At 37.5% G+C, this 23,619-nt stretch overlaps 1 protein-coding gene across 1 annotated transcript in view; it reads left to right on the plus strand.

Annotated features, from left to right (window-relative positions):
* Nucleotides 1–1,419: 1,419 nt before the first annotated feature.
* Nucleotides 1,420–23,619, plus strand: part of mh (DNA-dependent metalloprotease SPRTN) — a 37,599-nt gene continuing 15,399 nt past the window's right edge. The window contains exons 1-2 of the mRNA XM_083125101.1: nt 1,420–1,637; nt 8,514–8,794. Of these exons, the coding sequence (XP_082981227.1) occupies nt 8,517–8,794 (278 nt within the window). The 5' untranslated portion in view covers nt 1,420–1,637; nt 8,514–8,516. The remainder of the gene's footprint in view (nt 1,638–8,513; nt 8,795–23,619) is intronic.

A 23,619-nucleotide genomic window follows, 5' to 3' on the forward strand; every position in this document is an offset into this window, starting at 1 on the left:
GAAGACTGGTGGGGGGAGAAAGGTCTTAATCTACAAGCTCCCCCCAAACATATTCATAAAGTACACGATATACACATTTATAATGTTATTAAAAGTAAAAACAAATTACTAAATTAAAAATATATTATTATTATTGTTAATTACATAGAAAGAATTAATTTGTTACTTTTGTATATATCAGATATCATGAAGTATCAAATTAAATCCTTTACTCACTGGTTAAAGATGTTAATAAATTATGAAATAGTTGAAGTGTTTTTATTATGTAGACGTTTTTATTTAGTTATTGCTTTATGTTAATATAAATCAATTAGATTTTATAGTTATTTTTGTCTTGAATTCTTGTTTTACTTTTCTTGTGCATATTGATATAAATTTGTTAATGATCTCTTGAGAGAAAAGAAGCATTGAACATTCACAAGCACACTACTTTGTGTGAGCTTTCGATATTATTCTTAGTAAAGTATATTTAAAATTGAAAGTAATTGTTTATCTTTTGCTTGTTATAACAAAAACTCTACCCCCGGAAATTTTTGGTGGGGGGATTTTTGATGCCAAGATTGTTGGTGGGGGTGAACCTCACCAGAATTTTGCAGCCTGCTCGCAGGGTGTTAACTTCCTTGACCCTGCCACAATGATGAAAGGATATTATAATACAGTAAAGCCTCGTTAATCCGGACTAATGGGGGGATAAGTTGACCGGGTTAACGATAGTCCGGATTAACTGAAATAACCTAAAAGAACAGTAGAAAGTGCATTAAAACTCCAGCGATAGCAACAAAACACGTTCATTGTGGTGTATTTAAAGGGCATAGGCCTAAATTCACTATGCATGAGTACAGTACAAAGCCTGCGGGAAACAGAATTTCATCAGTGGTTGACTGCCTTTTCTTTGGGAAGTTCTCTTGTTGACTTCTAGCCACATTTAAAACCTTGCATTCTGCTTTTTTTTCTTTTTGCCTTTTGCCTGTCCGGAATAAGCGAAGTTCGGCTTATCGGGGTCTGGATTAACGAGGTTTTACTGTTATTGTGCATGCAGAAGGGAAATTATAGTAGTGGAAGGTCTGTGCAGAGTTTCCCGTATCCCGCTCTCAGGCAGGACGGGAAAATTCGACGGACTTTGGAGTTAGTGTGTAGCAACACAACATGGCAACAATGTTTCAACCTTTGCTTTGGGTCTGACTTATCGCACAACACTTGAGCAACCTTGTGTTCTGACGTCACGTTAGAGAGTTTCTTTAATTTTAGGCTACGTTGTTAGATTAGGATAGCTATGTTTAGTTCTGTTAGACTAAATAATAATTTTTCATTGTGTTTATGCTAATAGAACCTAACCTAACCTCGTGGGCATTCCTCGTCTGACGTTAGAACACAAGGTAGCAAAACTGTTGTGCGACAAGGACCTGTTTGCCTTGGTGTCTTACGTCATGTGTATTTTGTATTATAATCAACCTTCCGTAGATAAATTTGAACGTGTCCTAATTTCTTAAAATAACGTATTTATATTCTGTAACGATCCCATGTAATTGATGGTAACAATTCATAATGCTACGAATAAGGGACAAATTACACCATGTCATTTGATTTAAATAGAAATAGAATTAAAAATTGTCCGAGTGCCAGTCCTCTTCACAACAGTAAGTACACATTACGTTTAACTTTACAGACTTTATGTGCATGTATAAAAATATACGTGTATATTTATGAAAAAAATCAACATTTGTTTAAAATTCGGTTTGGTTTTCTTCAGGAACAACTATAATTCATGTGGAAATATGCGTGAATAAATGTGTGAAAGTGATCTGATTTTTTAAGAAAATTATGACATGGCATATCAGTTGTAGTTGTATTGGTTCATACTAGTTCATACAAATTAAACCTTAGTTTGTGTATAAAAAGCAAGTAGCGTGATACTTCAAGCAGATATTACAGATAACATTGTAATATTATACATTTTGTTATTCAGTTGTTCTGTGTTGTAGCAAGTATATTATTGTAGCATAATTAATTTATGTCGACAGAGATGTACATGTAATCCATAACTTCAAATTGTAATGATACTGGTCCATCGTAAGTGCCAAATTTGGTTATAGCATAATGTAGTGTACCTTTTTGGGTACTAGTTAGATATAGTGAAAACACATTTAACTCGTTTGTTTCCGAATTATTTACATTTGTACTTACCTTATATGCATAGCGGAACATTTTTCAACTTGGAATTATGTTTTTTTCACTGAAAAAAACCTTATTTTTCACATTACAAGTATTAATTGGTCGTTGCTAATTCGCTTTCGTTACCGGGCAAATCTTGACTTACGTTGTCTATCGTCAGCTGATATGCAGTGTTTCTAAACTTATGAACCGAAAAATGCCGCACAAAATGTTCACAAAAGGTTTTTAAGTGCAATAATTGATCGACAAACCATTTACGGAAGGTTAGGTTAGGTTCAGTTAGGTTAGGCAAACATAGAAAATTAAATTGGGGGAAAAAAACTGCTCACACGTGATCTAGTAAAACTACCGCGTGGTTGATACACTAACACTTATTAACCGAAAAATGATTGTTTTTTAGGCTAAAATTGATCCACAAACCATTCACGGAAGGTTAGGTTAGGTTCAGTCAGGTTAGGCAAACAGAAAATTAAATTGGGAAAGAAAAACCCGCTCACACGTCATCTTGTAAAACTACCGCATGGTTGCTACACTGACAGGGGGTTACATAATCGAATGCACGGAACATTTCATTCACGTAGTCGACGTTAATGGTGGCACGAGCTATCGTGCGACGGAGATACATTAATGTCGAAAATGACATTATTTAGTGGCCGCGGTGGCTCAGTCGGTAACGCGTCTGACTACCATGCTAAAGGTCCCGGGTTCGATCCCCGGCCGGTTCAAATCCGGGAACTTTTCTAACGATGGAAGCGGCCCCGGCGCCCACCCAGCGTCGAATAACATGGGTACCTGGGGGAAACCCTGGGGGGTAAAGGCGGTCAGGGGCGTGATGCTGATCACATCACCCCCACTCACGACCGGATCAAGAAAGTGTGGGGCGTTACCCCCACACCCCCTATACGCCTTCATGGCGTGGTGCTATGCACAGGGGAGCACTTTACCTTTTTTACAGGCATAGGTGAAGGTACGAGGTGTGCCGGGTGTGCCTAGGCACACCCTAATGGGCTGCTTTATCAAAGAGAATTAAAGACAGATATTTCAATGAGAGAGAAAATAAGCGACAGTTTGTAAGAAGTTGAAAATGTCATTTGTACAAACGTGTACATTATCGCTGGTGAAATGGGTGTCTATAGATTTCAGATTTTTTATTTCATTGGAGAAAGAAAATATTTACTGCATTCTACTCTGTACTGCAGCACCTTTCTTCTATACCTGTCGCAAGCTGCACGTGAGAGAGCTTTCTCCAAGCTTTCCCAAGTTAAAACTAAATTAAGAGCAACTCAGAAGCTGGATAGATTGGAAGCCCTGCTATTGCTATTTGTGGAACAGTAAAAAGCTTGTCTATTGATGTAAATGAAGTTATTGATGGGTTTAAGAACATTGTACCTTTCGACAGATGTCTCTCGTTATAGATGACGTGTATTTTGATGTATTTGTTTGTAACATTTATGAACATTTTGTGTGTGTGTAATTTCTATGCAATTTGATTTTTTTCTACTACATATATTCAGAAATTTTCAACACTGTCATTTAGTGAATTTATATTCCTTTACAAGCATCAGTGCAGTTAAAGAGTCAAGTGATTGTGTTGCAAAACATGCTATTAAAAAGGTACAATACCTCATTTTTTTTCATTGTGCACACCCAAATATAAAGTTCTAGCTACGCCTATGTTTACCGGCCGAATAGTTGCACGAATAAAAAAAAACAAACTATTCCCAGCTTCCAGAAGTCCACAGGAACTCAATTCTGTAAGTACTTTCCCGTCTTTTCTCCTATAAATTTGAAGAAATGTTTTTTCACTATATCTAACTGTTACCAGCGACTGTAAGTTTCATAGACTAGTGGGAATTAATGTAGAAGTAAATCCGAACCTTTGTGTATTTAGGGACTTTATTTTAATTTATTTTAATGCTAAGAGAACCAAACCTCACCTGCCTAACCTAACTACGAAAGCATATATTGAACAAAATCTTAAGTAATTGCTAAAACTCTGCAGTAGGTGTTAACAGAAGTAAATAAAAATCGAACCATGTTAAAATTGCATTCATAGCATGAGGAAATCACAATAAAACAAAAGAAACTTGGGCCCAAACGACTTCTTTATTCATTCCCACTAGTCTACAACACTTACTGTCGCTTCTACCAACGGAGACTGCCTTGTCCATGGGGGTAAGGTAATTTTTAAGTTTTTTCCTCAATATAAATAACTTTTTCGAAATCCAGACAGTGCTAATTACTTTAAGAAAGGATCAAATTTCATGTGACAATGATTGCCGAAATTCTATGATAATTCGTCTTTCTGCTAGGAGAATTTAAAGAAAGCATAAAACAATCGGAACTGTTACCTTAATTTGGAGCCTTCCCAAAACTAATCAGCACAGTTTTCATTTCGAAAAAGTCCAATGTTATTGGTAAATTAAGATGGTAGAGGTGCCTGGCGGACTGCGATGGTAGTAGAAAGCATTTAAGGATCTTATTTTAATGCTAAGAGAACTAAGCCTGACCCATCTAACTTAACCACGAAAGCATTTAGGGTAGGGTGTCCAGACACATACATTAAAAGAAGAGGACAGAGCATGGCGAAAAAGGAGGACACCGCCAAAAATGGCTATACATTTTCCATGACTCATAATTTAATCAATATACAAAAATCTTACCAACATTTTGCTTAAAGATGCTTTTCAGAAGATCTCTTTCAAGAACTTCATCTGACATTTAAGCAAAGAAAGCAATCTTCTAATCTGTCTTTTTTAACAAATATAGGCTACATATAATTTGAAGCACAGAATTTTACTCCTTTTCTATTTTTTGGATATTAGACTGAAATATCTCCACAAGTGAATGCAAATGTAACAAGTAAGATTCGCTTAACTTATTTCGAAAAGCCAAATTAAATTTTTAGGTAGTTTGGATTGGGTAGAGAAATATGATTTCAATGCCACAAACATTTCTAGCACTCTTTCAACAGCAGGGGAAAGTGGCAACCACCTTACACTTTACCCCATATTCGTTTCTTCCATCCTTTCAAACTGGATATTATCTTTCGCTTCGTTATTTCATGAAAGTAAATATTACTTAATAATCAAAATTCTCACTACACATTTCTGTATCGCATATGTATAACACGAAAAGGAACTGGCCGACCTCTGTGTTGGAGTGGTTAGCACACCATGCCACAATGCATGTGTGTCCTTCATCAAAATCATCATATCATCACTCATAGTCATCTTCGCGATTAGCCAAAAGTGGCAGAAAAGCGAAGTAAAATAAACCAAATCAATCAACCGGAAAGGAACTGCACAGACTACATCCGTTCCAGCAGTCTCAGCACTTAATACTAATGACTGGGGTGCGGAAATTTGCCTATTTGCCTTTTTTATTCCTTTGTAGTAAACCAAAGGCTTTCGTGTTTAAACTTTAAAGTTCGTTTCATGGAGTTTCTATTCCGAAAACACATTTTTATAGTGCCTATAAATTCCTATTTTGATGGTTAGTGCCTATTTTGCTAAATCGTGCCAAAAGATGGATATTCTGCAATTTTTGCATACTTCAGTTTTTTCTTAGGTGCATTTTGCTTTCCCTGTATTGAAAGATGTAAGGCTTTGTTGATGTTGTACTGACTGAAATCTGGAATTCGCCAGATTTGATGGTCTGAATTGGAACATTGTTTTAAATATTTATTTGTTACAATGGTGTAAATTGTTTATTCATCATTTGTTCAAATTCGCAGTTGTTAGCACAAGCTCTTTTTGTGAGAATTACTTTAATAGACGATTCCCCGCAAATGTGAATTTTGATCAAAAGAGTATTATAGTATGTTAGTCGCTAGCGCACTTTATGTATAAACTGAAGTGCTAGTACAGTATAACTGTGCATTGTAAGAAGAAAATTTAAATACGTTCACATCCATTGCCTATTTTAATGTCTTTTTTTAATTTTAGGGTGCCTTTTAAGTGCCTATTTTCGTGCCTTTTGTTAGTTTATGGTGCTTTTCAAGTGCCTATTTTCATCATTTTGGTGCCTATTTGACTGTCCATTTCAGAGGTTTTTAGTGCCTTAAATACGCACCCTACTAATGACTCAGTCGGGAAAGTGATCGTATTGAGCTCCCAGATGCTAGGTGAGCATTGCTCGAATTAACGTGCACCAAATGAAGCATTCTGTATGCAGCACATTTGCTATGGTCAATGCTGTAGTCTTTCCAAAAAGAAGGGCATTTACCGATTTCTAAAAAATCCGCCCGGACGCCGGACAGACACCTAAAAAGGAGGACATGTCCGGATAAAAGAGGATGTCTGGTCACCCTAATTTAGGGTTATTATTAAAATGCTAAGTCAACTAAACCTGATCTGCCTAAACTAACTGAAAGCATGTATTAAACAAAATTTTTGAACATTTTGATAGTAAACGAATGGCTATTGACAAGTACAGAATTGTATAGGAGTATACGGAAGTCAAAAACCAGTGTCACGGAAACATGCAGTAAGTAATCGCTAATACTACACAGCAGTGGCGGCGATTAGGGGGGGGGGGGAGCAGTTGCCCCTCTACTTTTTGCCACTTTTGCCCCCGCACTATGCTAAACCTAATCTACAAAAGGAAATATACTGTCTTTGCCCCCCAGTTTTGGCACTTCATCCCCCTGGGTTGTGGAACCCAATCGGCACCACTGCTCCACAGTATGTGTTAACAGACGTAAATCAAAATCGAACCATGTAAAAGTTGCATACGTAGAATGATGAAATCGCAATAAAAACAAATTGAACTTGGGCTGTGATTTCAGTTAAGATTAAATTTAGGGCTAAGCTGATGCCAATGTATTAAGAACACCCGCAATACTTTTCTGGCATTTTGTTTGCTTGCAGGGTCTGCAAAAATGTTGTACAACACTTTTGCGGAGTGTTAATTATCCTGGACATTTGCAAATTTGCTGTTTTAATTGATTTTATTTTTATTTTCTCTTGTAATTTTTGGAAACTCTGGTAAATTGATGCTTATAATCGGAGTGGTATAATCACCCCCTAATTTTAATCAATATTTGAATAACTTTTAATTGTTACAATTTTCTAGTATTGTTGGAAATCTGTAAGGGTATCGGTATCGGTTCTAAGTGGTGTCAGCTCAGCCAAAGTTAAATGGCATGTGACAAAACAATGCAAAAAATGCCATAATTGGATTTTACAGGTCCTGTGCAAAAACATACTGTTAAATTATGAAGAACGTCATATCTTACATATAGAAATATGAGGCAAGAAAATTCAAAATAAAATATTTTACTTGAAAAAATTACATCATGTAAGACATTTCATCGTAACATATCTGAATATGAAGATTAACTTTTGTCTTTTTTTGTTACTGTTAAATTGTAGAGGAAAGTAATTCAAATTTGTTACTTGCTATCTAAAATAGTAACAGTTGCTGTTACTGATTAGTAGACCTCGGATTTTTAGGTTCCTATTATAGGCTCTAAAAATCTTAAAATAGGTTCTAAAAATCCTAAAATAGGTTTTAAAAATATTAAATTAGGACAGTTTACTTTGTCTTAGGAGATAAGGTCCATAGTGCGGGTGCAAAAAGTATGGGGAGGGGACTGTCCCCTCTAATCGCCGCCACTGTGTGCAGTCAGACATTTTGTTTTGCTTAGAGCTTTGAAAAACATCATAGGTTTGGAAGGGTGGGGTGGGGTGGGGGTCTACAGAAAACATGTTTCAAACACGCCGGTCATTGAATTGTTTCATTACTAAACCGAGCAAATAGCTCTGAGAGATGTAAAAATCATGTAAAACCTAAAGAAATATATAAAAACCCTAAAAAAGGTTTAATTTAAGCACATAAACGTAAAATAGGTTATAGCAAGCAAAATAGGTTATTTTAGGCACTATAAAACTTCGTCAGTTGTTGCATTTTTTAATGAAACGTTGATATAACTTGTTATTTCTTATTTACCTGCAAAGAAAAAAAAAGGTTAAAAACAAAAAAAATCCGAGGTCTACTGATTAGTAACTGCATTACAGCAAAAAGAAACTTCAAAATACTTTTGCCCGACCCTGTGGCCGAGTGGTTAGCACATCATGCTGCGATGCCAAGGGTCCCGGGTTCGAATCCCGGTCGGGTATGGTTGTTTGTGAATGTCCATTTTCATCCATTTCATCACTCATCCCCATCTTCGCAAATTAGCCAAGAGGCACAAAACGCGAAGTAAAATAAACTCAATCAATCAATTCAAAATACTTTTCATTATGTCCTACAAACCTTTGTTTACTCCTTTCATCCAGTGTTCAATAGTCATAGATGTTTTCAGATCAAATTTACTGTTTTTCTTACCTTAATTACAGGAAATGGATTATGATGAAGATTTTGCATTGGCCCTGCAACTTCAACAACAGTTCCAAGAGGGTTCCCCACCAGGAAAGGGTTCAAGCAGTCAGAATGGGATCAGTACGCCTCTGAAGAGCAGTACGAAAGGAAACTCGAAGGAGTGTTCCATAGTGGATGAACAGTGGGAGTATGTAGATCCGACGCCAGACGTCCATGCCTTGTTTCTGCAGTTCAACGACAGGTTCTTCTGGGGGAAACTCGCTGGCTGCGAAGTTCGATGGAGTCCAAGAATGACTTTGTAAGTTGATGACTGAAGGTAACAGTAATGAGTTTGTAATTGGTACCTAAATATGAAGTTTTTTTTTTATTATTACTGGGGAATGGATTTTAAGATGCAGCACCTGGGGTGTAAGGGGTGCTCCTTCCACGTAGTGCACCCAATAGTCAACCTCACTTCCACATAGTACACCCTGGACTGCAGACTAACGAGGCTCTGGTGACTGGCCCCATGGCCAGTATAATTTTGTTTGTGTTGTCCTGTGTTTTGTCCTTATTTGTGCTGAGTGCTCCTTTACAGCCTCAGCTTTTAATGAAAGTCAGAAGATTTTAATATTTTTTGATTTTAGTTATGCATTGATAGAGTTGTTATGTGTAACGATAAGGGGCTGGACCCCGTATAATGTGACGGGTGCAAAATAGCCTTAGTGCTGACGCATCAAAATTTTAAATTCCAATCCAATCCAAGATGCAGCTCCTTTCCAAAAATACAGCTGTTTTCATTTTCGTTTGAGATATGTATTTTAGGACATGAAATCAAGTAAAATGAACACACTTTGTTGCACCTTTTTTGTGAGATTAGCACTTTTATCTTCTTTTTACCCCCTCTTTGATGTTTCATCACCTTTTACCTTCCTTTTCTTTCATGTTTTGTCAAACAATTAGACAGAAAAATAAATTATTTTCACTCTTCTTCAGCGGCTACATAGAATCCTATAGTCTCATTTTGTAAAGCAGAACGAGAGCTATAAAATGATATAATCATCACAGCCCCAATAGTTCCCCAGATATTGTAGCGTTACTAATTTACTATAGTTCGGACAGATTTCTTCATTTTTACACAAGAAACTACTTACCGTAATAAGTTCCTGTAGCATTGTCTAACATCGGGAAGGTGTTTTGTGTGGATTGGGAATCTATCATAGCGGAAATTCATGTTCTTCGTTAAAAATTCATGCTCCGACGGAGAATAGCCTTTGGCGCGTACACCTTCGTACATCATCAAGCGTCGTGATTGTGTTTTGTTCATGTTCATTGGGTATCCAGTGTTTCGAACCGTCTATGTTTGCAACCTAACTATGTTTGCCTAATATGACTTGTCATGGATGCATGTAGAAATTCAGGTAAATTTGGGGGCAGGTGACTCCGGCCAATTTCGAACATGCCTTTAACAGGGACTCTATAGAGAAAGCTGGGTAGCCGGAGTGTGGCGGGGCCGCGGTAGCGGTTGGGGGCGGTAGGTCAATTACCCCAGGGGTGGAGCCCTGAATCTGTGGGAAATTTGGACTCAAAAATTTGAAATGAAAATAATTTTTTACTTTAAATTGCCCACCGATTCTGGGACGGATAGCCCCAAAAACCATTCACGGATAGCGCCACGAAACATTACAATTTCCTTTGTAAAAAAATGCGAAAAAGTGTTTTAAAAAAAAATACAACAGATGACCTTTGTTCACGGGTATTTCTTGGGTTCTGAAGGTTGAAACACTGCATAACGAATGAAAATCGACAAAAGACAAGCACGATGCGAGATTATGTAGGAAGGTGTACGCGCCATATTGTGTCTGAGGCAAGCGGAAAGACTACGAGAAAGAAGTACTTGTAATGTGAAAAATTGCAATTACTTTGATCAAAAAAAGTCAATACATCTTAAGGAATGTTCCGCGAAGCAGATAGGTAAGTATGAATGTCAAAAATTGACGAAACGAAGAAGTTATATGTGTCTGAACTATAGTAAATTTTTACCAATGTTGCAAAACTCGTAAGGGAAAACATAAAACTTCAACTAAATCGCAGAATCAGAATCAGCAGAACCACAGTTCTCTATGAGGTCCGCGCGCATTATATACTGAAGGTGCAGAAAAAGAGAGCATTGAATAAAGGCATTTTAACAGCACCATTTTGAAAACATTTTCATATTCTTTTTTCCCTTTCCCCTACCATAATTTTGAACCTTAAAACCCTTTCCCCAATTATTAACATTACATACAAAAGCCTGTACCAAACTCTTAAATGAACCCTGCGAAGTCCAGCCAAATATTTGGTGCCTTTATTCACATGCATTTAATCATGGGGCATAAGGGGTGACCTTCCATGTAGTACAGCCAGGACTGCATTTTGCAGAGTATCAAGCCTCTGGAGTCTTGCCCTACGGCCAGTATAATTCTGTGTGTTGTGCTGTTTTTTTTGTCCTTATGTGTGCTGAGTGTCCCTTTACAGCCTCAGCTTTTAACGGAAATCAGAATATTTAAATATTTTAGTTACACGACATTACAGTTATTATTTTAGTTATGGTAAGGGACTTTACCCCGTATCATGTGACTGGTGCAAAATAGCTTAAGTGCTGATGCACCCAAATTAAAAATAAAATAAGGCTTACATTTAATCATGTACTTCCAGGAACGATAAAGGGGACTAGGTGGGCAGTAATTTTGTTTACATTAATTTTCATAAGACAGTGATAAATACAAGGTTTGTACAAGTTGTCGCAGAAATGCAATAGCATCAAATCAAAGGAGTGTTTCTTTGAAAAAACTGACTACACTCACTGTTTTAGTGGGAAAATGCCTTGCTTGCCTCCCCTGAGTAAAAAAAATCCTGTGGATGTCCACACATATGATGTGTACTGAATCATTGCTACTTCCTATGAGCAGATACATTCTAACAGGATATCTCCCACAATGAGTACAAACCACATGTTAAAGTACAGTAAGTGTGGACCAATATAATTTTTTCTGTAGAAACCGATAAAGTACTGACGTAAAATTGCAATTGTTACTTGAAGGATCACAATATTCAATTGATATACTTCAATGGGTTACTTTACAAAACACGATTATAGGAATTGTACCTGTTTATGTTTAAAAATAACAATAACATGCAGAGAATTTTGCACTAAGTTTGTGTTCCTCATGAGGCAACAACCTGGGTAGAGTGAGGAGAAAAAAAAATAAAAATGTCGAAAATTTGAAGGAAATTGTCCAAAAAATATGTTTGTTGAGCATATTTTGGTTGCTGTATTGTGATTCTCTTTGCAAGCACTGTACTACACATTGTCAGTTGTGTGGCCACTATCTCTGACTACATTTACTTGACCATCAGGCTTTGGTCTCCGGCTAAACCTACACGGTGGAGGCACATAGTATTTTGCATTCCACTTTAAACTGTAGGTCCAGTCCCAATTAGCCTTACTGTGCATAAAGTGGACTTAAAACACCAATAAAATCAATCATGAATCCGGCCAAAGCATGCAAGGTCCTGACAAAATACTAGCCATGTGTTACGTGTCATGGTGCGATGTTAGACCTATGCAGGATCCAGTCTTTCAAAAATTTTTGATGGCAATCAGTGGTCGTAATTGCATTTGTGGGGTATCATTGTAATCAGGATGATGTTCACTGTTAAAATTATCAAGTTTTATCTGTGAAGAACTTATAAATTTCCAATGCGCAACGGTTATAAGCAGATTGATGCATTCGCTCTCCGGTTTTTCAAAAATTTTGACATCTCCACCCATGTGGTATCATTTGAAGCACAATATTTCTATGTACTGAAATAAATTATTAATTTAATTAATAAAGCATATAATTTTACCACTAGAGCTGTTAAAAAATGGCCCAAGTGCAATTTTGATGCAGTTTGTGCATGTAGAGGTTGGGAGTGGTTCAAAACTTGTCCAACTTCCAATAACATCCCCTTCGAAAGAACAACCCTTTTCCAGGGAACCATGAAAGGTTTGCAGAATTGAGAGTTGACTTATTTTATCTTGTTATGTGTAAATGATATAATGCCTGACAATTTCATTTAAATTAAATTTTAAATATAAATAACAAACGATTCTGTGATTCTCCTGTCGTATGGTTGACCTTTTGTGAAATAACTCTGCCAACCTCTTTTTTGCATATATATACAGGGTGTCGCAAAACTCTTTCAACAACGCTTGGGTGCTGGTAGATATCATAAAAACAAGTAACTTTTCCCTATAAAGTTTACCTTGAAAGTGCTTAGTTTCTGCACTATAAGCGCTTAAAGTCTATCCTGTACGTATGCAACCCAACACAGCAAACGCTTGCTCTGACATAACTAGCAGGGGCGCGTGGCAGGGTTGCCACTAGCGTTCCTCGTTAAGAGAGACGACTTAAAAACAACAACTTGGTAGTCTTCCCTGAGCAAAATCCAAAACATTAATGGTACTTGCGATGTTGTAAGAAGCATTGACAGTATTTATAAACTGACCAAGACAAATAATGGGCAGACTGAAATTCAAGATTACTCATTCTAAAATATCTCCATAATTGATTGATTGATTTGGTTTATTTTAATTCGCTTTTCTGCCACCTTTGGCTAATCGCGAGGATGAGGATGATATGATGAAATAACAATTGACACCAATGTCTAGACCGGATTTAAACCCGAGACACCTGGCACCGTAGCGAGCTGTGCTAACCACATCACCACGGAGTGTTTCGTGTATCATGCAATATCAACAATTGCAAGGAACATGTGAGATAGAGGAAATCCACGAACGAACAAATGTAAGCATGATGCGTTTGCTGCCTCGTTTAGAACACGCAGACTGAAATGTAGAAATTTTCAGCGAAAAATGCAGGCTCGACCACGACTCGAACCTGGGTTAATACAATTTATTTGAAAATTATTCCTATCTGTGCTAGCGTTATTGCTAATCGTGTTGTCTCATAAGGAAATAATTGCGAGGCTCTTTTAATTTAATGATTGATTCATTCATTGCTTGATTGATTTGCTTTATTTTACTTAGCTGTTTGTGCCACTTTTGGCTAATTTACGAAGATGGTGATGAGTGATGATGATACGAATAAATTGATGAATGGACACTCACAAACATACATGCCCAAGCCGGGATTCGAACCCAAGATCCCTAGCTTATTTTAGAAAACAGTGGCAACCTATAAATTTTACTGACAACTGATATGCATGTAAGAAAAATTATGTGTTTTAAAAATTGGTAGAAAATTCCAACGATTATTTGCAATACTAGGAACATGCGAATTAAAAACTCCCCCCCCTCTCTCTCCCTCCCTCCCTCCCTCCCCCCTCTCTCTCTCTCTCTCTATCTCTCTATCTATCTATCTCTTTCTCTCCACTCATCTTGAAAGCTCTATTAAAGAAGTTGTAGGAAGAAATTAATATTTCATTGAAAGGAATTACATTGAGTTTGGTGCATACTTACTGCCTGTACTAGTTTGTTCTGCACTTCACGATATCGTTTGATATTGGTACATCAAGAGAAATCCTCGTGATTTACACTCTTTTCATGTGTAAAAAGGTAAAAAGGTAAAGTGCTCCCCTGTGCTTAGCACCACGCCATGAAGGCGTATAGGGGGTGTGGGGGTTACGCCCCACACTTTCTTGATCCGGTCGTAAGTGGGGGTGATGTGATCAGCATCACGCCCCTGACCGCCTTTACCCCCCAGGGTTTCCCCCAGCCCTTTTCATGTGTGCGAATTAGTTTTCTCATTTTGTGTCTTTGGTATGCATTCTTATCATGGAACGTGAAAAAAAATAATCAAAAGGAAACCATTGAGTACACGTCATAAATTGTACATATTTATTATTCATTGTAGTAACTTGATATCAACATTGAAATGTAAGAGTAATATTTTCGGAAGGCACCAAAATATCAACTTGTAGTTCACCCTGGGAACAATGTTTTGTAGCAAACGAGCGAGATTCTGACATCTAGATGAATTTCCGGAATAATTCTTGTGAATTTATATTATTCTCATTGTACGTAATTTTCCTGCACTTTTGGGCAAATAGTAAATACGAGGACAAAAGATCCGGTGACATTTTTGTCCAGGTCGGAACTCGTGTCCGGAACATTCGGTAGAGAGAGATCATGTGTTGATCACTAAACGTACTCAGTCACCGAAGTGGCTCAAGAATATTCATCTGCCGGAGATTTTTCTTTCTTTCCAGCCTGCTTTTTATAACGAACTCGATTTGCAATAGCGCTAGTTCACAATTTTCTAATAAATAAATTGTAATAACATTACAGTCTGCTTGTTTGAAACGAGGCCTCAAACACATCATGCTTACATTTGTTCGTTCGTGGATTTCCTCTATCTCACGTGTTCCTTGCAAATTGTTGATATTGCATGATACACGAAACACTCCGTGGTGATGTGGTTAGCACAGCTCGCTACGGCGCCAGGTGTCTCGGGTTTAAATCCTGGTCTAGACATTGGTGTCAATTGTTATTTCATCATATCATCCTCATCTTCGCGATTAGCCAAAGGTGGCAGAAAAGCGAATTAAAATAAACCAAATCAATCAATCAATTATGGAGATATTTTAGAATGAGTAATCTTGAATTTCAGTCTGCCCATTATTTGTCTTGGTCAGTTTATAAATACTGTCAATGCTTCTTACAACATCGCAAGTACCATTAATGTTTTGGATTTTGCTCAGGGAAAACTACCAAGTTGTTGTTTTTAAGTCGTCTCTCTTAACGAGGAACGCTAGTGGCAACCCTGCCACGCGCCCCTGCTAGTTATGTCAGAGCAAGCGTTTGCTGTGTTGGGTTGCATACGTACAGGATAGACTTTAAGCGCTTATAGCGCAGAAACTAAGCGCTTTCGAGGTAAACTTTATAGGGAAAAGTTACTTGTTTTTATGATATCTACCAGCTCCCAAGCGTTGTTGAAAGAGTTTTGCGACACCCTGTATATATACAGGGTGACTGGTAATTAGATGTATTCCCTGAAAGGGGTTAAAGTAGAGACAATTTGCAATAAATTTGACCATATGATACCCCGTCCGAAAATTAGTAGTTTTCGAGATAATAGAGTTTCAATTGTTTTTTTAAAAAATGACAATTTTCCACATAAAAAGATGAATTGAGAGAAAACTGCTCATTGTATGGAACTTATTTCAGCATTTTCTGATAGCTAACAAATAAGTGGTTCATTGAAAAAAAAGTTTTTGCCAAATAACAATCACATGTAAGTAACGGGTGGGTCTAAACTTACAAGTGATGATAAAAAAATGCACTCTTAGTTTACTTGGCAACGTATTAATAACAAAAATGGTATGACACGAAGCGTACAAATTACGTAAATTACTTCCTTGTGACATCTGCTATCCAACAAGGTACAAATGTTGCTAACATACACATTTGTGTACAAGAAATAATACTTCATTCATCTTCATGTGAATGGAATCAATGAGCAATACAATTAAAGAACATTACGCGTCTTGCTCAAAGTGGGCACCTCCGTTACGAATGCAGGCACGCAGGTTTTTAACAGACATTTTTTCTCTTAACTCGTGATGTGATGGTGTCCTTGATGTGTTGACCAACTGTTAAGATCCTCTCCCTGAGCTCTTCTTACGAGTTTACCGGTGTCTTGTCATGTGGCTCCAAATGTAAAAGTCGCAAGGCGTCAAATCGATAGGGGGATCGAGCTGGGCAGTCATCATGATGATAAATCATGTCACGTCTTGTAGCTAGAGGCACATCCTCCAACAACATTGCCATCCCGTTCCTCAAATATTGTTCATAAGTGATGCCATTTAAGATTTGGGGCAGAAAAAATGGCTCGATCAAATGATTGTTGATTACGCCCATCAATACTTCTGCCTGGGCGTGCGACAGTGGCTGGATGAAAATTACCCAAAGAAATGGATTGGCCGAGGCGGTCCGATTCCCTGGCCGGCTCGATCTCCTGCTTTGAAGCCTTGCGACTTTTACATTTGGAGCCACATGACAAGACACCGGTAAACTCGCAAGAAGAGCTTAGGGAGAGGATCTTAACAGTTGGTAAACACGTCAAAGACGCCATCACATCACGAGTTACGAGAACAAATGTCCGTAAAAACCTGCGTGCCTGCATTTGTAATGGAGGTGCCCACTTTGAGCAAGACGTGTACTGTTCCTTAATTGTATTGTTCATTGATTCCATTCACATGAAGATGAATGAAGTATTATTTCTTGTACACAAATGTGTATGTTAGCAACATTTGTACCTTGTTGGATAGCAGATGTCACAAGGAAGTAATTTACGTAATTTGTACGCTTCGTGTCATACCATTTTTGTTATTAATACGTTGCCAAGTAAACTAAGAGTGCATTTTTTTATCATCACTTGTAAGTTTAGACCCACCCGTTACTTACATGTGATTGTTATTTGGGAAAAACTTTTTTTTTCAATGAACCACTTATTTGTTAGCTATCAGAAAATGCTGAAATAAGTTCCATACAATGAGCAGTTTTTTCTCAATTCATCTTTTTATGTGGAAAATTGTCATTTTTTAAAAAAACAATTGAAACTCGATTATCTCGAAAACTACTAATTTTCGGACGGGGTATCATATGGTCAAATTTATTGCAAATTGTCTCTACTTTAACCCCTTTCAGGGAATACATCTAATTACCAGTCACCCTGTATATATATATCCTAGAAACTACGTTCTTACAAGGTAGCAATGCTCTAGCACAAAGTCACACAATCACTATAATTCTCTGTGGAGCTGTGCACTGCCCTGTCTCTTGTGTTTACGTGTACCATATGAAGCTCTGCAGCCTCAGCTTTTATCAAATGTGTACTAATTTTTGTTTTTTAATGTATTTTACTTTGTTTCTGATACAGAGATCATCTCCAAAGCATTTATGTATTCTAAAGGCATTTTTTTTATTTCAATTTCTCAACTAAAACTTACCTTTTGCCGATCTCCTTGGCAGAGTGGTTAGCACAGCATGCTACGATGCCAGGTGTCCCCTCGTTTGAATGCCAGCATGGGTATGGGCAGTAGCGTACGCAGGATTTCATCAAGGGGGGTGTTATTTCGAAAACTTTCTACAAATTCACATTACCATTGTTTTATTATACTTTAATTAATTAATAATAATAATAATTAATATTTCTTATAATTAATTAATTAGTTTAATTACTACTAATGCAGCTGCTATTTATGAAAGAAATAGAACAAAATTACATTTCTTTTGTTTCTTTGTTACAAAATAATTGTCTAGTCAACGGTTATTTGTATATGATAAGTGAGACATTTTAAGTGTGAAGAAAATCCATAAAAAGAAGCAAATATATTAAATTTATTGAAATAATCTTAATATGAAACTCATTCAAGGAGCCGCGCTGGTCTAGTCAGACATCTTCGTGGGATATCCGGGTTCGATTCCCGGAATTGGTTGGAATTTATCCAGCCTTGTCTCCGCACCCAGCCTCATATCAATGGGTACCTGAGAGCAACCCTGGGGGATGAAGGCTGCCGGAGCATGGTGCTGATCACATCACCTGCAAAATATTACGAGATCGAGAATCTTTGGGGCCCACCACACCACTACGTGTGCCTTCATGGCACGGTGCTATATGCACGGGGGAATTTACATTACCTTTACCTATGGAACTCGCCCAGGATGATGATGAAGCGCGAGAATACATGTTGCTAAATTTCACTGAGTCTATGTTTTCGTTGAAAAGTAAGTTTATAGACATTCCAACACATTTATCACTTCTAGGTGATTCACAAAGCACTTCTTCAACATTATCAGGGGCGGCGCCAGAAATTTTCGGCCGGGTGGGCAGAAGCTCCAAAGTGATAGATTAGGGTGGGCAGTATAAATGTAAGACCATGTATGTGTACGTAAGACGTATGTATCCCCCCTCTCTCTTACACTCCCGATTTTCCTCTTACTTCTTTTCCCTTTCCTTAGGGCCTCCCCGATGTCGCAGTGGTAGCGTCGTCGCCTTGTAATCAAGGGGTCCCGGGTTCTATACCCGGTGGAGGCACAAGTGGTTCGGATTCCACTTTAAACTGTAGGTCCAGTCCCGATTAGCTTTACTGTGCATAAAGTGAACTTAAAACACCAAATCAATCAATCAATTTTCCCGTTCCTTGTTTTCCTCTTTATTCTTTTCTAATCTATTCTCGCATCTTGTTCCATTTCCTTTCGTTTTGTCTCTGATGGACACAATTATTTCAAGGAAGTGTTTACACATGCGCAGCCATACCCCAGCCATACATTCTAATCACATTCTTTCATGCATGTTAATACAGTGAAATAAATGTGAATTAGGTTTAAGCTTGTGTTGCAAATACAAGGCACATACTTGATTTTATGTATTCGGCGACAATGATAGAAACTGCGATGGTAGATAATCGTGAAGTTTCTCGTAATTTAAATGCATGTTCCTGAGCATAGTATTTAATCGTATGAGTTTTTGACTGAAAGAGTTTTCTTACTCCTTGGGGTTACTTTTCTTAGCTTACAAGGTTTGTACAACTGACAAATCCATCTGAATGTTTGTAGTAGCAGCAATTGGGTGCCAACATTTGAGGGGCAAGGACAATCTACGCAGGGGTGCCCATCCCCCCCAAGGCCAATGGCGCATCCCCACAAAAATCATGTCCATGTCATCGGTCCCCCCCCCCAAATCATATCATTTGCGCCCTGAAACTATATCGTAATCCCTACACCGAAAGTAACTTTTTTCTTAGCTTTTTGTTACAAATGATGCACCCGCTTTAAAATAAGCAGTATACCAACAATAAGCACTATATTTTAAGAAGTGATGTTACTCATGAATATGGAGAATATCGCTCATGTCTTGTAATGCAGCTATAGCATAAAAATTCACATCCACCTCAGTAAAGCGCCAAACACGCATTGTTGTAACAAACACATTATTGCGAGCGAAGCAAGCAAGAACATTTTTACATCCATTTCTTTGCAGGCTTTCAAGAATATTAATTTAACGGAGTGTCAATATTTTCTTAGGATCCCGGGATATTTAGTCTTTTCCAACTTCTGATTTGGCACGTTCGGGGTCGAAAACGTGTGGATACCATATCGCTAAATACAGTCTCCAAAATTTAATGTTCGAACTCTCTTTCCACTACAGAAATCTCTTGACAATCTAAGATTTAACACTTTATCAAAAGCTTCCTATCTCCCCCTTTAAATTTCATACTCAATCCTACCACCAAAATTTCCATGCCAATTTTAGACTTACTGTTAATATTGAAGACTGGATATTGCCCCCTCCAAAAAATTAATTCTCAGTCTCCACACCAGAATTTCTGCAACATTCTAAGACAATACTAATACACAAGAATTGGATACCTTAATGCTCAATGCCCCTCTGACTAAAATACCCGCCATAATCTAAGACTTAGAGTTGAATACTGTCCTCGCCAACGTTTAATTCAGAATTGCCCCCAGAACTCACGTGTCAATTTAGGCCTAATATATAAGAGTTGAAAATGTATCCCCCCATCACACCTTCAATAATGGCCTTAAACGCTTTCTTTTCTTCATCTAATGGATTAAATATGGTGAATTTAAGGTGTAAAATTTTTACCTGTATTTTGGAAAAATATATAAATGTTCAATTTTACATTATTTGAAGGAAAAAATCCCCCAAAGAATCTCGATGGTGCAGCCTGCTCCATAACCCTCCCCCCCCCCCCCCCCCCCCCCCCTGTGGGCACCCCTGAATATACGTTTTCTTGGTAGAAAAGGCTTAGCATAAAGAGACCACAGTGCGGGGGCAAAAAGTGGCAAAATGTGGCGGGGTACTGCATCCCCCACTTCCCGCTCCTCCTAATCGCCGCCACTGAATGTTTGGATTAAAATGAACGTGTTATTAGGAATGATTTAAAACACACACGGAAAACAAATTATTTGTTCATTGTCCATTAAGTATCCCTAGGCTAATGAAAGGCTATTTTGACAAAATATCACTCGTCATAAGTCACAAAGAAGTAAGATTGAGAAATCTGTTCAGAATTTAAGAGATTATTAGCTAAGTTGCTCTTCGTTTTCTGAAGAACTGTTACATTACTAAGCGGGAGAAGGAATACACGTATGGTTACATGAACATATTTTTTGAGGTAACAAAATCATTTAGGACACAAGGAATTCATCGAAGTTGATCATCGTACCAGTAATACTTCATCTATTTTTCATTGGGTTGTATGGCGTTACCATTTCGAACACACTAGAATGTCAACCTCTATCCTGTGCAGCATACCCTGGAAACTTTATTCTTTCAGGGCAACGAGTCCCTGGCGCCTGGAATCACTGTCAAAGTAATAATTTATGAGGGTTTGTATTTTGAGTGTCAGCATGTGTTTGTTCTCCCCCCTTCGTTACTTTCATCTAATCACCATTAAACCTTATAACGTCGTCATTATTAAAATTAGCAGAAAAATGACTTACAATAAAAGAAATCAACCAGAACTTACTCTTCCAAAAATGGAGTTTCATTAGTTTATACCTCTTAGAAAGTAGAGATGGTAATTTCAATCGCTCAGCGTTTCATTAGTGGATCAAGGCAGCTAATTCCATGAACAATGACGTTGTTTACCGAAAATCTCAAATGTTTGTCTCAGGCAATCACCCTCTTAAAATAGACGCATCTTATGTGGTGATAAAATGCCACGTTTCGTACGAGTTATTTCTGTATATTTTTTCCCCCAATGGCATAACGCTGTCGCATTATAATGAAGAGGTCCTGTTTCGACTCCCCCATCCTCTGGTGGAAGCACAATGCACACGGGTTCGGACTACACGTTAAACTGTAGGTTTAGTCCCGATTAGCCTATCTGAGCATAAAAGTGGGCTTAGAAACAAACTAACAAAATCGTCTTCTATATACTTCGTGACATAACTTTTTTTTTCTTTACTTCAGCTGCATCTACAGATTCTGTTTACATTTTCGGCTGATTCATGTGACAAAATTTATGTGTGGAACGAGGATTTCTAAATAGGACAAGCCACTCATTAGCAATTGAATAATTCTGTAGCTTTTTCCATATAAAACTGATTTATTAAAATTTATTCACTTCGGTATTGTAGTGATTGTAGTGATCCTTCTTATTAGTAGAACGAATATAAAGTTGATATTTCGTATACCATATTGATATTTGAAGATGACAGGTATATAAAAATTGTAATAAAAAAAAAGGGACACTTTTGGAATTTCAATGCAGAGCTAATTAAAATTATATTATACTCTATAGCAGGCATGTCCAATTTCAATCAAGCAGTTATCTACTTTTTATTGTCACAACAGGCAGTGAGCTACTATTAATCGTTAATCTTTGCAAAAAATTGTACCTACTCAGCCATTATACATTATAGAAGTTGAATTCAAATAACGTATGTTCGTATAATTACAATAGATAACTGCGATCGACCGGTCATTCGCGATCGACACGTTGGACATGCCTGCTCTATAGCATACTTAAACCAGAAGGTTTATGGCTGCAGCAACAAAAGCCTTCCATCTGTCCCTATCCTGGGCAAGATCAATCCAATCTTTCCCATCCTTACCGATTTATTTTAAGTCCATCTCAACGTTATCCCTCCATCCTCGTCTTAGCCTTCCTACTGTTCCCTTACCATCAGGTTTCCCAACAAGAATCCTGTAAACTATTCTTTCCTCTGCCATTCGTGTCACATGGCCTGCCCATCTAACTAAGTGTTCTTGATTAAATTATTCTAATATTAATTAAAAAGTCGAAATAATTTATTGTGTTGCTGGTGGAAGTAACGCTAAGATGATGTTTAGATTTGTTTCTTTGGAGATTATTTTAACCATAGCCAGGCCGGAATATATATATACGTAGTGGAGGCCCGGAGCTGCAGTCCTCAAGTTCACCCTCAATTCTGATTTAATCTTGATCATACCCTGCATAATTTTGAGCCTCCTAAGCCTACTAGCTGCTTTTAAACATGGAAGTATTAATTTGATCACAGTTCTTGTTTCAATAGCTCTAGTAATTACTTTCACTCTCTAATGAGAAAATTGGCTTTTTATGGGTTGATAATATGTGAACATTTCTAGTATAGATAATATTCACAAGTAAAATATACATGTTATGAACACCAGGTTACACTTAAATATTTAATCATTCATATATCCCCGAGTATATGTACTTATTGAATTTGATTGGGTGGGCAATCGGGTGGGCACAGGAATTTTTGGGTGGGCGCTTGCCCACCCGTGTCCACCCCTGTCGCCGTCCCTGAACATTATTTAATGATGTGGATGTAGACTCAGCATCACTTGAGAGTTCACAAAGGAATGTGAAATCAGTACCGGGAAGAACGTTTGCAATAAGGTCGGCACACTGCGACGAAGCAAGGAATTTTCACAATTCTCGCGAGAGTCACTGCGCGACTTTTTTCAAAAAAAATAATTGCAAAATTGAAATTTGCGGCCGCTTAGATTGTGTTTGGAATGTTGTGTTTTTCTTCATGCTGCATGGGAATAATAATTCAATTATTATTATTATTATTATAATTATTATTATTATTATTACTGTCGCAGATCTTTGACTGTGATAAATTAGCCATTTTTAATTTTTTCTACAGCATTTTCCATAATATTTCAAAAGCTCAAGGGGGGGGTTTAAACCCGGTAACCCCCCCCTTGCGTACGCCACTGGGTATGGGTGTACTTTGTGAGTATCTGTTCGTTAATTTCATCATGTCATCACTCATCCTCATCTTCGCGATTAGCTAACAGTGGCAGAAAAGTTACACTAAATAACCAAAATCAAAGCAAATTGTTCTGCCTTGGTCTTTTCGTCGCACATGCGTAGAGAATGCTTTTTTTACAGACTGGAGGGATCAGTGTCTCATGCCACTTAAGTGTGAAACACCAGTGTCATGTGTCACTTGTTTTGGTGTGAATGCTTCCTTCATTCTAGATGCCAAAAAAGTGAATGAATGATGGCCACTTACTCTCTTGTTGTCATTGATGGTTTATTGTTAGAGGCATGCATATTTCGTTTTTGATGAAAACACGGAATGTGAAATAACACATTGTAATGTTAATT

Source organism: Lepisma saccharinum, chromosome 7 (genome assembly GCF_977018435.1).
Source record: "Lepisma saccharinum chromosome 7, izLepSacc3.1, whole genome shotgun sequence".
Taxonomy (NCBI): Eukaryota; Metazoa; Arthropoda; class Insecta; order Zygentoma; family Lepismatidae; genus Lepisma; species Lepisma saccharinum.